The 17,246-nt window shown below is 43.3% G+C and overlaps 1 protein-coding gene across 3 annotated transcripts in view; it reads right to left on the minus strand.

Annotated features, from left to right (window-relative positions):
• gse1b (Gse1 coiled-coil protein b) overlaps positions 1–17,246 on the minus strand; it is a 166,884-nt gene that overhangs the window by 57,413 nt on the left and 92,225 nt on the right. The window contains exon 1 of one of the 3 annotated variants that reach the window (XM_085168058.1): positions 15,752–17,024. The exons of 1 other annotated variant lie outside the window; for it this stretch is intronic. In XM_085168058.1, coding sequence (XP_085024184.1) covers positions 15,752–15,782 — 31 coding nt within the window. In that variant the 5' untranslated portion in view covers positions 15,783–17,024. Of the gene's footprint in view, positions 1–6,458; positions 8,878–15,751; positions 17,025–17,246 lie in introns of those variants that run through there. One more of the 3 variants, XM_085168044.1, reaches the window with a different exon arrangement.

Below are 17,246 nucleotides of genomic sequence, written 5' to 3' on the forward strand. Positions count from 1 at the left end.
TTGCTGAGTTGGATAAAAATAATTTTTATTAGTTGATTAGTCATAGTCTTCTCAAACTATCTTTGTCCAACTGGTTTTCTTAAATTCGTTTTTAAAAAAGCACAATATGGCTTGAACACCTGGATACAATTACTGTGCTCAATAATCCTAAAAGCTAGGTTTGAGTACTTTGCCAAGTGGTTTTTATTTCTTTATTTCACCAGATTTTATCAACACGCTGGGGTTGCAACCATTCAGGATACGTTATTGGAACTTAGTGATGTAGTCTGGATGAAAATGAAGGATGAGTTTGAGAATTGGAGCGTTTTGAAGGAGAGTAACAGACACTGAAAGTAGTGTGTGTGACAAGTCATTACAGAAGCCACCTGCTGCAGTGGTAACTACCACAAAGGCAGTTTGGAGCGCTGGGGCAGGTGTTTATATGTCTGTCTGTGGAAAGATCTTATCAACACTGTAACATCACAAGCACAAAAAATGCAGTCACATAACTTTACAAGGTGAGTAGTTCCCATTCAAATCCAGTCACAATTTGGTCTCTGCTTTCCTTTTCTCTCACAGACAACACAAATTAGGTTTGCTCGGATATTGCTTCCTCTGTCCTTGTAGTCCTTGTATTACTAGATCATAACAAATCAATTAGACAACTAGCCTCAATGAGAGCAGCATTAACCCCAAGTATTCCACACCCATTCTCAGTGCATTTTAGTAATTTCAGCAGTCAGATGGTGGGAGGTTTACAAGGCGCTCTCCACTCTGCTGCCTAAAGTTAAACTGAAATTCATCTGAGTGTTCCTAAGTGAAAATAAATACCATCTATGTGCCCATGTGTCACTGTGTAATGATGTGCATCCATGGGCGTCTGCACGCGTGTCTGTCTGTGTGAACCCAGCATCATCAGATGCAGGGAGGGTTTAATTAGAATTCTCTGTAGTCTAATTTGATTAGTGGAGGCAAAGGAAGATGAAGGAAATTAGAGATCAGCTATTTCTGCTGCTGGAATAATGTTTCAGGAAAGGCGTGACAGCACAGCCGCACACCCATGCACATGTACGCACATACATTCAACCGCAAAATATGAGTGTGTCTACTTATGGCCCTCGCATTCCGCTTGGGGGTCATTTCAGTTCACGGTGACTCAAAAGATCAGAGGTGAGTGTCCGCTGCTGTAGCCGAGTGTTTCGTAGGGACTCAGAGACCGACTGGATGTAGAAAACCTGTCAACGATATTCCTGGATGCACACGGTGCTGTAGAGAAAAAGCGTTTACCATCCCACTACTGCTTCTATATGTACAATCCACAGCCTCAGAGGAGCAGAACAAACAAATCCACACACAACACAAAGCATTACACAAACAGCATTGCATCTCCCTGGCGCCAAACTGACAAGACTACCGGAGAGCAAACTGACAGTAGTCCATAAATCATACTTGCAACTGTGATACCAGTGAAGCCCTCATTACCCCCCTGCACCTGTTAGTATAGCAAATGTCTGTTAGAAAAGTGTGTAAGGGTTTTGTGTGTATGTTCATGTCTGCCAATGCAGGCGAACTAAATTTCCTGTCGATATACTACAATAGAAAAAAAAAGGCTCCAGTATGAGGAAGGCATAGAAACAGTTCAGCATTTAGAGTTAAATGGATGTAATTTATAATTTTCACATCAGGCTATTTAATGAAGTCAACAGATCACTATTTTAGGACATTTTAAAACACAGCATTATACACCAACTTGTCGTGTTTGCACTTTAATTTTTAAACAAACAGAAGAGATGTTCCACCTTGGACTCTTTTAGCACATTTTAGCGGAGCGGTGAGTGAGATGGTGGGATGATGGATGATCTTTTAGCTGTTTGAATAAGGGGCTGGTTGAGGTTGTGCCACCGGTTGCAGCAGATGGCTGCCCCTCCCTGAGCCTTTTTTCCTGTTAAAAGGGAGTTTTTCCTTCCCACTGTCACCAAAGTGCTTGCTCACAGGGCGCATGTGATTTTTGCGTTTTTCTTTGTATGTGTTACAATATAAAGCACCTTGAGGCGACTGTTGTTGTGATTTGGCGCTGTATAAATAAAATTGAATTGAACTGAATGACGTGAGTACAGGTTCTCTGTAAAATACAAAAATGTGTGTGCATTTCTGGAGCTCCACAGACTCGGTAGCTGGTGGTGGCTTGTATCCAAAGAGAAGTGGAGGCCACAGGTGTGAAGGGTCAGGGTTTAACAACTCCCGGGTTTATGAGGAGGCTAACAGGGCAGCCGGAGAGACATGGCACCGCCGACCTTTACAGCCATGACCGGGACAGTACCACCTGCGGACTGGCGTGGAACAGATGCCACATCGAGAATGGGTCACAGCTTTTATAGCAAGGGCAGAGTGAGGGAGAGAGAGGAGCAGAGAGAAAGGGCGAGGGAGCTAGTAGTCCATCACCGTGACTGCTTTACTGCTGCTACTGCCATCTAATGACAGAGCTGTCAGAGCACATGGAGTGGGAGGAATGGAGCGATGGTTGGAGCGAGGAGCAAAGGGGGAGTAAAATAGATAAATGGGTACAATGATAGAGCGAACTGTGGGATAAAAGCACAGTGGGAGGAGGAGAAAGATGCAGAGAGATGGGTCACACTTGAGTTGACGCTAGCATAAAGGGAGAAAGATGCAGTGGGGAGATTTGTAGGAATTGATCAGAGGAGAAGGTCTCAGCTAGGAATAAAGAGAAGGAACATGCAAAGGTATTGTGGTTAATTGGATATAATGATTTCACTACTCCACAGATAATCTTCTAACACAGTATGGACCCCTCTGCTGGTTTTATCAATGAATGCTCTCCTGTGGCTTAGTTTACCAGTGTGTGATGTTGCGCACATATTCACAAGCAAATTCTCAATATGCACATTTACTCCGAAATCTACAGACGGCACTCTAGCCGAGTTTTTTTTTTTTTTTTTGAACAAGCACTTGGTAATCACCAGTGATTAGTCTACACTCTGATCTAGGGCTTAACACCCAGCATGGCTCCCACACATATTGATTCCCTCTGCGTGTGCATGTGTCTGAAAGAGAAGAGAAAGGCATTTTGTCCAGATTACCATGTTCTTCTGAAATTGATTTTCAAAGAGAGCCAGGGAGAACGGGAAGAGAAGAAGATCACAACAATTAAACTGGTTTATTACCAGATTTGTTTATCTGCGCATTTTGTTCTCCTCTAAAATAAATATCAGTTATCTTTTGGTGAACTGTGCATTTCAGTCTTTTTTTTGTACCCTTTCCTGACAAGTAGGCTGAATAACAAAGTGCAAAGTCTGAATGAATCCGTCTACCTCGGGAGGTTTCAAGTAGACTCTGACAGGATTAGCTCTCAACACAAAAACCTTGTCAGTCTGTGGCCTGTCATAACAAAACTTCAGCCTTTCTTGCTCTTTAACCTCACCCCACCTGCTTGCTTCTGTGGTTTGTGGTTTCAGCTTCACAGGTTGTTTTTATTGTCACAGGCACAGACTCTGCTGCCCATCCTGTTTTCTGTAACTCTTACACCTTTTGCCCCTGTTTCTCAGCATGTAACCCTCAGGGTAGAAGTACAGACACCACTGGGGGGGGGGGGGGGGGGGGGGAACAACAACAGAGGAAAGAGATACAGTGGATTTGTGCATGACAGTCAAGCTTATTAGACAAGATCGTTGGTTCAGTGACCAATATAGTTGACATGTGCTCACCAAAAAGATATAATGTTTAAATTGCTGGGTTTTAAAAACAGCAAGTATGGAGGACGATCATTAGAGGGTGACAGCTGTGAGAAGGCAAGATGGACATGTAGCTGGAAGAATAGATACCTGAGGAGAGTAAAAGTGGGACGGGGGTATAGTGACAAACAGCGACTATGACCCTCCTCCATTTTGAAGTGGTTGCTCCCTGGCTGTGCTCCACCTCGCCTGTGATGTAAATGCAACCCAAGTTCAAGTGCTTCTCCTTTGCACCTTTATCTCGACACCCCTCGCTGCTATTCTCTCTTAATACATTTCTTTCTCCACTTTCTCTGCCTTCTTCCCATCAATAACCACCCCCAACCCATTCCTCTTTATTTAACCCAACCTTTTTTGTTGTCAAATAATCATGGAGAACTAGCATGTGTCTGACATGGTCTCCAAGGCAACGGCGGTTAAGACGGGAAGGCAGGCAGGGGCTCATTTAGTGGCTGAATGAAAGAAGGGGGAAGAGAAGAAGCAACCCACAGAGCTAGGCGCGCACGCTTATGCACGCGCGCACACACACACACACACACACACACACACACACACACACACACACACACACACACACACACCTTACTAGCTTTGGCCACTGTCACAGCTAAGACCTGTGTCTCTAATCTCTCTCCCGTTGCAGGCTACATTGGTGTGGGAGGTTTAGGGATCACAAGAGCACACATGTGCACACACACACACAACGACACACACCAAGACACACATGCAGTAATGAAGAGTGAAGAAAGGGTCACAGATACCACTGGAAAAATAAGGGAAGAGGAGGACAAGGAGGATGAAGAGGGAAATAATGAAGATGACTGGGTGGTTAACGGGAGTCAGAGAGTCAAGCAGAAGAAGTCCTGAGGCATCAGAGAGGGAATGTGAGGAGATAAAGGAGGTTACCGCCAGCAACTCAATCCCTGTCTTCTTTTAAATGTCTCCTGATTTTGTCTCATCACATTCTGCAGATTTCCCCACAAACAGTCTCTCTCCGCTTGTTCTGGTTAATTCTTATATTGCTCAGTTTGATTCAAGCGTAAACTTGGAAAATAAAGAGCGCTCTGGTCAGAGGCTTTGACACATGTAGAAAAGTAGTGCATTGAGTCTTTTGTCCTCCTCTCTAACCCCTGACACAAACACCTCTCTGTGTTTCTTTCTGTCTTTATTTCTCACACAGCAGGCACTCTGTGGCCTTTACCAGCAAATATCCATTTCAAAACCAGTCGTCTGAAAAGAGAAGTAGGCTGGAAAGACACGGTGGAGATAGGCACATGCAGAAGGAGGCTAAAAAATAGATAAAAAGCTGTTAAAGCTCACAAATGACATCAGCCTATATTAAAGTACTTGGGTTTTGGTGTGCTTCTTCGCTATTCAAGAAAGAAAAGCATCTGTACCCTTAAAGAGGTAATCACAGGTACGACTTAAGTATTTTGGCTCTTATAAATTTGTAGTAACAAAAAACCTAACTGTTAATATTTGAAGTCCTCCGTGTTTCTGCGATATCAACACAAATAAAATGGTGCTTGAAACATAAAAAAACATAACATAATGAAATGTAAAATCATACAAAAGAAAGCAGTATACCCTCAACTAAACACTTCATTTGAAGTGCAGCACATTTTATGTCTGCGCTGTGGGTCACGTCCTTAAACTAATACACAATTAATACAAAAATGTGTATGGAAAAAACAGAAAGACTTAAGCGGTCGGTCATGGACTAACTGCACACTCTCCTGCTGACTAATGCACATAAATTATTTATCTCTAAGAAGTGTTGGTGAAGTGTACTCTGTTAAGCTGCAGGGAGACAACATCCACACACAGATGAAAGCACACATTAAACAGAAGACAAGCACCATTGTGCAGATTTAGGTTACGGTATAAAACTGAATTATAGCTAGATTTAGATTACAAAAAAGCTGTATAAAGAGCAAAAAGCATCTCTGAGTTGATGGAAGAGTACAGAGGTGTGTGGGTTTACAGTGTGTATGTCAAGCAATAAAGCAGGAGGCAAAGCCTTTAAATATTTATGAACACATGAATACATATGCAAAAGGAACAGAAAGAGAAAAGAAAACATTGCCTCTCTCAAGTTTTCTTCTCTACCATTCTACCTCAGTTTGTCATTCTCCTCTCTTCTCTCACTGCCCTCTCTTGGCTGTCCTCTCAACAATCAGTGCCCAGTGAGCCACGAGACGCACTTAAGCGCCGGCCGGCGGTAACCTCACGGCGCCCTAGTATTTTTTTCTCACACCCACCACGCGCACGCTCCTACAAAAACTGCAAACATGCACGTATGCATGTGAGCATACACGCGTATAAAAACCCTAAAAAGATAGACCACACGTACAAAACTATGCATTTGCTTCTCTACTCATTGTGTAGCTGAATAAAACAAAGCAGCCAGGTTAGTGTCCCGTTTACCTGCTGACTTCCACGATAAAGAGCTGAGAGGTTAGAGGAACAGAGTGCGAGCTGCTGTCACACAGCATTACCAGCCTTGGATCTCAGGTTCCAACCTCAGGATCAACAGCACAAAGACAAGTGTCTCCTCAGATGCACTCTAGAGCTAACCTCAAACCTCTAGAGCACTTTGTTACAGCACACAATTACACGCAGAGAGAATGACACACATGCACAACATGCCCACACAAATGTGCATTCAGAAAATGATTTAATAAACACACGCATTCATTTTCACACCACACATGAATGACATAAGCTTACCTGGCAAGTAGTAAAGTGGTGCTTTTAGTCCAAACATGGTTTCTGTTTAAGTGTCATGAAGCCACAGCAACTTGTTTCAAATGTGCAGGCAGCAGCCCTGTCCTGGATGACTTCAACAGAAGGGGACTGCGCCTTTGCAGCCACCCAGAAACGAGGCTCAGTGTGTGGTGAGGCTGGGCTGGGACTCAGCCTGTCATCCCTGCTTTCTGGTCCTCGCTAACCAAGCGTGAGGCTGGGACCGCCCAGCCAGCCAGGACACACACACATACACAAACACTCAGACAGCCACACAGATACACACAGACAGAGCGGTGCAAGGGTCAACCCCAGAGCACACCCGTGCTCTCGACCCCCTCACTCTTGCCCAAGATCCCAGGGGCAAAGGGTCACAACACTTGCTGTTCGTTTCTAAGCAGCAGCAGGAAACGCGCTTTCTCAATCTCTTTCTTACATGAGCACACACAAACAGACACGCACACACACCCGGCGAGTCGGGACAGCCGGAGAGAGAGATGTAAAGGCTAGCGGTCCAGTGTCAAGAAGAGGTGAAAAGAGGAAGGAGGGAGAATAAACTCAGGCTGGGTAAATCCTGCAGACAAGAGCAACGACTGATTCCTAGGACTGCCTTTTATCCCTCTATCCAAGAAAGATGATCAGAAGAGAGTCAGCTCTGCTTCCTCCGCTACTGCTGCCACTCTCTCTCTCTCGCTCTCTCATTTTCTCACCCTCCCCTCTCTCTCTCTCTCTCTTTCACTGCCGATACACAAGGAAAGAGGTGGAGGAGAGGAGGACAGAAGGAGGGCAGAATGAACTCCCTCCAGGCAACAAGACTGCCAGATAGCGAGGGAGTGTGTGTGTGTGTGTGTGTGTCAGTGTGAGGGGGTTGGTGGTGTTAGAGCAAAAGAAGAGCCTGAATAGGCAAGGGTACAGATGAGAAGGAAATACCAGCCAGTGCTGATGCTTCACCCGAGGAGGAGAATGGTCACAGTTCAATTTGGAGTTAGGGTGACAGCTGATTGGACAGCACCAGTGACAGCGAGAGGCCAACGACTATCAAGGGAGCATCTGTTCTCACTGTATCAGACAGTAGGAAAGCATCAACCCGTAGAGAGTGCAGAGTGTGTGTTGTGGGTCTTCAAGGGCAGCTCACAATAGAACAGCTACGTATTTGGAGGAGGAAAATATAAAAGATCCCCCGCCTCCATTCTCTCCTCTGAAAATGAGAGTCCTCGTCTCTGTCTGCAAGTGTGTGGGTGCATTTGTGTGTCCGTCTAGGAAACTTGGCTTGTGCAGTCTTCTGCACAGACTGCTCACCATGCTGCGCCGACAGCAGACTTTCCCCCTTTCTCTCTCACTGCCTCTCTCCTCATCATACACACACACATACACACATGTGAATAAACACACAAAACATGCTGTGTTATGCCCCCTGCTCCACACAAAAACCTGACCGAGATGGTGGCAATAGGGGTGAGGAGTTAACTATCTGCTGGGAAGCATCCATGCCAAACCATATCAGCCACAAAAACAGCAGGCGCAGGGGCAAAAGCAAGAAAGTAAGGAAAAAAATAAAGAAAGGGAAAAGATAGATGATTTTGAAATAGTCTACCACGAAATTTTGCCCCTGGGTTGCTCTTCAACCCATTCTATGAAAAAGAGAGGGAGGGAAGGCTGGCAGGAGTTTAGTGAAGAAAGAGAGAGGAGGCACACTGAGGGGTCCCATGCCTCCAGCAAGACTTGGAGGACACAGGAAAAGACAGCACACATCGAGAGAAGCAGCGGGAGTGTGAAAGCCATGCTCATAGGCAAATAGGCCAAATAATCACTAACAAGGACTGGTGACTGAAGGAAGAGGGAGAGACACAGAGGGACAGACTAATGTGAAAGGGGGAGTCTATAAATTGAGATGAGAAGTAAAGCAGATTTAAGTCTTTTAAGTAAGACTAGCACGATTGGTAGAATGTGTAACTTCTAACATAAAGGTGGATAAGTAAGTTCAGCATGTTGACATTTACGCACCCTTTATACTGTATTCCTTATGGTTAAGTGCGTCCGAATAACACGCATCATCTTTGCTGAGAGGCATCTGTGTGATTCTGTGTTGCAAAGGTGTGTGCGTGAGGCAGGTGTTGAAGTGTCTCACACCCTGTGAGAGAGGTTGGGAGGCGATGTGTCCCCCTGAGGGACAACACCACCTAGCCCGATGACACACTGGCAGACACAGAGACAGACAGAGAACTAAAAATACGATGCCCAATTTCCGCAACTTGGACCGCATGAAGATGAGGAGGACCGAAGGAGAACAAGAAGATTTGTTCGTTTTTCAAACAACAGAGGCTTGCTTCCAACAAGCCTTCTGAGACTTCAATTAAAACAACATCTTCTAACTTATGACTACAAATACATCTTTGAACAATATTGCTATGGGGAAATTTTTTTTTTACCAGTTATCCCAGGTTTTTTTTCATTGTTTCTTTTTAAGGGTGGCACCTTTGATGACATTTTTTTTCATTCTCCTAGTTTTACATTGCAGTAACTACTGAAGATCACTTCTTAAACCTCAAATGCTGTGTATGCTTCTGATTATGAAGATGCAGACTTTTTTCCATCATTTTTAGGATCTATTTTCGTCACCATTTGCAGCAGGAAACTTCAGGAAAACCACTTGAAGAAATTTGCTAAACTAAAGCAGCTTAAAAAAGTAGTTTAAACAACTTTGTTAAAAATAGCAATGATCAAATTCGCAATTGCATCCATCCATCTATTTTCTTCTGCTCATCCAGATCAGGGTCTGAGAGGAGCTGGAGCCTATCCCATCTGCTACATGGCAAGAGGCAGGGTACAACGTGGACAGGACGCTGTTTGTTTCAGGGGTAACACAGACCGAGAGACAACCATTCATGCACAAACTCACAACTACAGCAAACTTCAAATTACCAATTAACTGAACCCCTTGCAAGTCACTGGAGTGTTGGAACAAAACCAACATCAAAACCAAAGCCACCGCCTACATTCAAATCGAGGACCTTCTTGGAGTCATATATTATATCATATGGAATCATATCACAAAACATTTGCTACATGATGATTTTTCCTTTGGCTTAAATTTAGGAGGTTTACCCACAATAAAGCTGCTGCTTGAAGAATGCATAATGTGTGCACGACTTCATGGAATAAAAAGTAGTTGGGGATCTAAAACGGGAAGTTGTAACAAAAATAAGTAAATAAATAAAAATTTATTCATCAAAATTCACTGTAATTTTAATTTCAGTGGTATTTTCAGTTGAATTAAATACATAAAAATATAAAAATATAGTAGAGTGCTGTTGGAGGACAGCAACAGAGTCAAAAAAGTCACTAATCCAATATGTTGAAATCAAAGTCCTGACCTCAGGATAACAAAATATATGCTCAACTGCTTATTTCAATGTTATTGTCATTGTTGGCATGCAGGACTGGTGATTCAGATTATTCTCACGCAGAACATGCAGAGTGCTTGAAGGGACACATGCAATAAGTGTGCTACGATCTAAAAGTCATACCTCATGTTGGTTGACGCAGAAAAAAAATGGCAGTCGGTGATGTAAAAATTTCAAACGGCTGCAGCATGACAGTTTTTTCCCCAAAACAAACCCAAGAATTCCTTTTTGTTTAACAGGATCTTCTGTAACAAAGACATGAAACATCCCAAGTTTTAAATGCAAACTCAGATTGACCGTTTGCTCATTTAGGTTTTTTTTTTAACACTAGTAAAATGAGAAAAAGAGCAGTAACGTCACAGGTTACTGTGTTGAAATCAAATCATGTGGGTTACTGCAGAGATGAAAAGTGGGACTGACAGATAACGATAAAGAATCATGTGTCTGCTTTTTTATTTCGCTGCTCATTAAGGGACAGGCAGTGCTGGAGAACATCTATTGTCCTCTGTTATTCAACGTAGTGTAATGAGTCACAGTTGACAAGTGCACTGCAGAAGAAGAAACGTACATGGAGGCACACACACACACACACACACACACACACACCCTCTCTCTCTCACGCTCTCTCTCTCTGAAAGGGTATAAAAGCTCCCTGGGGACCAAGGCAGCATCTGAGACTGAAACACTGTGATCAAGAACTAACAGGGAGAGGGAAAGAACAAGAGAGGGGAAGAACAAAAACAAGTGAAAAGGGGGTTTAAAAAAGAATAAAATGAAAACGGCATGGATAGGAAGACACAGTCAGCTGACAAAGACGGGGATGAAAACAGGTAGAGAGACAAAGAGAGAGGAGAAGCGAGAGAGATTATATTCCTTAATTCTTTGGCTATGTTCAGAGAAAGCAAGACTGAGCTCAGTCACACATACTGTACACATACACACACATAAACCTGCCACACTCACTTCCTGTCAACCCACTATACTATTGTCTCCCCTACATCCCCCCCTTCAAAGACATAATCACTCTCTGAAGCATTGTGCCCAAGTGTGTGTCTGTGTGTGTGTGTGTGTGTGTGTGTGCGCATGTGTGTGAGTGCGCAAGTGTGAGCTGGTGAGAGAGGGTTGAACGTATGACTTCTTCCTCAGCAGGGAGTGCCAGGATAAGACATCACTATAATCTTTACCTACCCCGCACAGCCTCTGGAGTGCCAAATAGACTTGCAAAGATAAACACACACAAACATATACTGTGCATCCCGGTAACGCGCTGCACTCTGACGTGAATGCAAAAAGAGAAGATGTGGGATTCTCAAAGAGAAGAAAGAAATAATGCCTGTGTTGCACGCAACATCACAAGTGAGGATGTGCATTAAAAAAACAAAAGTGTCAGGGATTTTCAGAGCAAATTTAAAGCAATTCACCTTTTAAATGGGGGGAAAAAAACACTCTACATCTTCAATGGGTTCTTTGGAACATACTCATTATATGACTGAATACAAAAAAGGCACTAATTGCATGTGTGTAATAAAAGTCCTTTCCACTTTGCAAATCCTTCTTTACATGCGGCGACCGATAAGCATCACAAATGACAACCATGAAATTGAGCGTAAACATAATTCAAACCATGCAGTGATGCTGTTTCATTGAGTATCTCTCTATCGGTAAGGAGATTTCTAATAGTCTAATTGTGATAGGAGAAATGTTTGAAGTTATAGCATGGTGAGTAAAATCCTTCAGAGTGTGATCCTGCTTCTTGAAAATACACAATCTTAAAAATAATTTACCAAATATCGGATAAATAAAGTATTTATCATTTCATCTGTCAATGCCCTACAGAGCAACCGACATGAAGGGTGTGGCAAAATATCAATATAGGAGAACATTATACAAATTTCTCTTGTGGTGCAATTATCAAGACGTACATGCCAAGTACAGAATTCTTTATTGAAACATGGAGCTGCTACAAACAGATTCCCGCAACACTGAAGTACTGACCTACAAAAGACTCATGACTCCTTGTGGTGGTGCGGCAAACATGGCTGAAACTGCTGTGGTACGATGCCAAAAACTGAATTGTAGATGTGCAGTTATTTCCACGTAAAATACAGGTCTCCTAAGACCTTCTCTTACAAAATCAGTAATATAAATCAAACTATTAAATGCATGCATCGCTATTTTTAGTTGTTTTTTTAAACAACAGAACTAATATGGCTGTACAAGGGATGATAATTGTTTCCCGAAAGCCAATTTGTGTGATGTTTTTGAGTTTTTCAGGCTGAGGGGGAAAATATTTCCAACTTAGCGAAGCAGCTAAAAGACCGGCATCCAGATCTGTTAAAAAAATTCAAGTTGTGCAAGTTAAATTAACACTCACATCATCCGAAGTATTTTCCTTTTTAGATTATCCTGAAATGTAAATCACCAATTAATTTGGAGAACCTGGCACTGCCACTATGAAGTCCACTTGTTCCACAGGGCAAAATGTTTGCAATCCGTTTGCAAAGTGATGATGTGATGACCCCTGCTTCTGGGTCCAAACTACTCTGCGTTTATTAAGGCTGTTGTCTTTTTAACATGTTTTAATGCTTTGATTCTTGTTCTCTTTAATCTGAACAAGCCCTTAAAAAAGGCAGTGATCACTGTTTGCATCTCTTGGTTTTTATTACCACTATCCATTTTAAAACCTTACAATGTAGCTACAGCCCAGCCCGTGCATTGTGGACGGACTATCAAAGGTGTTCTCCTGACTGAAGTTTGGTTCGTTTACAGTATCCTGCCATGCGATTGCGTTTGTCCCTAACCATCAGGAATCCTGCTGTTAACTTTTACCAAATGGAAAAAAGTTAGCGTTCATCCTCCAGTCTCACTGTGCTAATGTGTATATGTTATGCTAACGATAGCTGTGTAGCTAGCCACCACGTGTATCATGATATCGTGTTTGTGGGTGGTGTTGCGTATTATGAGTTACTCTGCGAGTCCCATTTTTACCTTAAATGGCCTCCGTGAGCAGAAAAGAGTGAGGGAGCGATTTTATTTATTTGAAAAAAAGCAGCATAAGTGTGTCCGCATCAACTCTGATGCGAAATAATATCGTCACCCTTCTCTCACCCTTATCTGCTAAAACTCGCACTCGCGTCACCATTACGCGCTCCCATTTAACCTGACCTCGCACTGGTGATTAGAAGCCTGTGAAGTGTGTGAGCGTGTGTGCGCGTACATATTGGTCTTTGTGTGTGAGATGCTTCTCTCTGTATGCTAATCACAGCCTAGCGCTGAGAATTAATTTGCAAATGTGTCATTACCCATCAGGCTCAGCAGCAATAACCCTGCAATTACACAACTCTCACTTGGCCAGCTGAGCACCACACACACGTGCAGGCAAACTGATGTGTACACACACATAGGCATGGGTGCGGGGGCGCGCGCACACACAAGACTGGACTAAATGGATTCTGATTCTGGTGTTCTGGTGTACAGATGCAATATTCAGGAAATATTTCTACACAAATATATCTGCTTTGCTGCGGAGAGAAAAAAACATAAACAGTTCTGTAGGAGATGTAGGAGATATCCGGTGTGTTTAGAGTCTAATCACAGCTCCTCGCCTCGGTGTCAACAGGACAACAACCGAGGTCACCTGCGCACTTTTCACTCACTCCACATTAAAGAGAAGTGCGGCCTTGCTAAGAACTTCAACAGCATCGCTCAGAGCCTTCATATTACGGATACAGCAACATAAAAACATGCATGGGAGTGCATGATTTTGAACACTTACCTGTGAAGTAAGGCATCAGGATGAAAGGTGAAGTGTGCAGCGGCCATGAGGAGGAAGGCAGTTGACATGGAAAAGAAAGAATACAAAGCTGTGAGTACCTATGTGCCACATTTCAGGACGAAAATGCTTACCAATAGCTTCGTTTTTAAACATCTTTAAAGCGAATTACAAATTAAAGAAAATGCTGAATAAGAGATTGGTGAAACCACAATAATACACGTTTCTTTGCAGGGTTGGAGGTGCTCACTGAAAAGGCTTGTGGTATTAAAAATAGCCTGTGTATTCAGTATATCTTATTATCCCAAGCTGCTGCCTTACATTACGCATAGAGAGAAGTAGAAAGGGTCAGTGTCGGGTCCACCTCTGAAGCTGAGGAAAGACTGACACTGTTTACCATTCGAGCTGCTAGATGAGGTTTTAGGTTGTTAGCTCACAACAACGTTTTAACAACCGCACTCTGTTTCAAAGTTGAGGTCAAGCAAGGGTGACATTAAAACTAAATGTTTGCTCTGTCACTGGATGCAGACCATCTGCTCTTCAACTCTACTTTACACATCACATAACCTTGTATGGTTATAGCTCCACCATAAAGCTGCGTCTGCTACAAGAAACTAAGCTTCAATGGCCCACACGCTCACCTAAAGCACGCTACACTCCTGTCACAAATACTTCAACACTTTACGCACATTAGCTCTAGTGCTGACCCTGTTGCCCTGTGCTTCTGTGACACCAAAGGTGTTTAAATGTGGATGTATAACGTACGTGTCTTTCAACTCACCAAGACCTTGTCCACGATTTCCACAATCTAGTCTACACAAGAGACAAAACTAAGACTGAATACGTTTTATCAACAGAGAAATAGCAGTAATAATAATTTTAAAATGCTACAAAGATTCATGCATTTTCTAAGGTTATGCAGTCTGCCAGACAAAAGACAAGTAAAAAAACCTTAATATGGCAGAAACCTTCAAATCAAAAAGAGAAAAGAGAAGGTTTATTGGTTAAAATAACAGAATCACAGGTCACCATGCAACAACTGGTGATGTTTTACTGCTGCCAAATCTGCTTTTGTGAATTTTTTAAAAAAAAAGAAAAAGATGGTGAAGATAAACACTCGAATCTCCAGTTAATAAATAAATGTACTGGAGGCACTGCTAGCAAATAACAATGCAAGACTGAGTCTAGGTTGACCCTCTATTCTGGCAAAACTGATCAAACTGCTGCACAAATATCAGAACACTTTCAGTATTGACAACCAAGGCCTGGAGAGGTTCTTGTCAAGGCTCTCGTACTGGATAGTACGAGAGCCTTGAGCCAAAGGCAGCAGCAGCAGTAACTGACTGACTGCACAGAGCACATCTGGTCTGATTTGTGCTCAGGAGAATTTGCATTAATACTGTAACCAGCTACAAGGCTGCATATATGCTGCATATATGCTTCCAGATAAATGTTAGTTAAGGTATTGATATAAACATCAGCAAAATAACTGTCCAGGCAGAGGCAATCATCCAGTGGTCACATGTTACTTTAGAACAGAGATGTTTGCACTCTATAGCCACTGCACACACAGAAACCTGCCAGTTTTCGTTGTTGGAACAATAGCAATCAGATGAACACATTGCGTCATGCTCTTCTTTAGCTGACAGCTATCAGTGTTTGAAATTCCCTGCTTGGCCTTTGCTTCTCGATCTTTGTGATAGTGAACTGTTGCGGCTCAGCAAGCATCCAAATTTCTCACTAAATTCACAGATTTGCTTTTAGTGTCCAGAAAGCAGTAATGATAAAATCATTGATGGTGATATTATTCCCAAATCTCAGATGAGAGAAGTGGATTTACTTTTAAAATATTCCCACCTATTTTGACCAAAACCCAATTATACACTCACTTAGACCTACAAATTCACTGGAACCATTTGGAGGGAGCTGGCCTGAGCTGGCAAACTGATGTGCCGTCATATCATTTCCCTCCCACAATGCCTTGTGGCACACCTGCTTCCTAGCACAGACAACAGAAGCGTCCCTGTTCTCAGTCGAGGGAATGCATCGCGCCACACGTCTTTGCTCTGATGAGGCTTTTTATAGTCACTCAGCTCTCTTACCTGCATCCTCCAACTCTTCATCTGTCTCCATATCAAAGACATCAGATCTGCTGCCTCTCAGCAAGTCCCGTTTTTATTAGACAGAAGAGCAGAGAACCAGAGACAAAGTACTGAACTGGAGGAGAAGGAAGGAGGGGCGCTTTAAAAGTGCTGCTCATTTGATTAACAAATATGTGTTCACATGTGAGCTGTGTGTTCCTCTGTTTAATGTGTGTGTGCGTATGTGGGTGTGTGTCTGTGTAATCACCCGGGGGCAGGTGTATGGTATGCAAACGCAGCTGAGGAAGCCTAGAGAGCAGACACAGCAGGAGAATCCTGCTCTACAGCAACACCCGGAAAAAAGAAAAAAAAAAGCTGACAGGCTACGTATGCACATACACACAGATGCACATACACACAGATGCACACACACACAGATACACACACACACACACACACACAGATACACACATATGATTAGACACATACACGTTTACGTACATGTGCAGAAACAGGAATAGCACACACAATTCAATATACTTGATTTAATATTTAATTTTGTGCATGCATACACATGAGGCTGAGTCCACACACACACACTCGCGCACACACACAGAGCTGTTGGCGGTGTGTTTTTCGCTTGACTTGTGCTCTCCTGTGACATTTCCTCATTGGCTTGTTTGTCTCAATTATCCCTGCTTATTGGTTAACCCATTAACTTACACACAGGGAGGAGGAAAGGCGAGCGGGACCGAGAGAATAGGAGAAAGAGAGAGGGAGAGCTGGATTATGGCTTGACCTGCCTTAGGCGTGTTGTGCATCACACAACTGTATGAGGCCACAAACACGGGCCTGGCCGGGCGCCAAGCAAACACACAAGTTGTACATGTAACAGGCAACAGAGAGCAGCTGACGGGGCAGCAGAGAACCAGCACCGCAGGGCCTGTTGGAGGGCTGAACTGACCTTCTCCACTCACCATTGTGCTTTTGGATTTGGAACACACTACCTTACAACATGGTTTTTATCTTTGTGTGTGTGTGTGTGTGTGTGAGTTTTGTATTTGGTAAGCACATCATTAAAAGCGCCAATGTGTGTGCCCGTAATGTTTGTGTGTTGGACGACTGCCTGTGTGTTTGTATGTGTAGAAGGAGGTTGCCTTGCCCTGTGTCAGGCCTCTGCTGTGCTCAGTAAGTGAGGCGTGCTAATACTGCGTGTGCTCAGGTTTCACGCATCAGCACACAGTCGAAGAGACTTACCCGAGGTCACAGACTGTCAACCCCCCTCCACCCCCACCTTTTATTTTTACTTCTCCCTCCTTTGACTCAATCCTTCCTTTTCTCACACTAAATACTTTACCTTTAGCCAAGCTTCAGCACTCCTTTGGCTCTCCACCCCCCCCTCCCTCTCTCCCACTTTGCTATCAGTCCTCCCTTCCCGCTGCCTCTCCTCCCACCTCCTCTTCATCCCCAGAGAATTCCATCATGCTCAGTCTTTTAGTATCTTTCATGTCTTTTA

Source organism: Neolamprologus multifasciatus, chromosome 1, assembly GCF_963576455.1.
Source record: "Neolamprologus multifasciatus chromosome 1, fNeoMul1.2, whole genome shotgun sequence".
NCBI lineage: Eukaryota > Metazoa > Chordata > Actinopteri > Cichliformes > Cichlidae > Neolamprologus > Neolamprologus multifasciatus.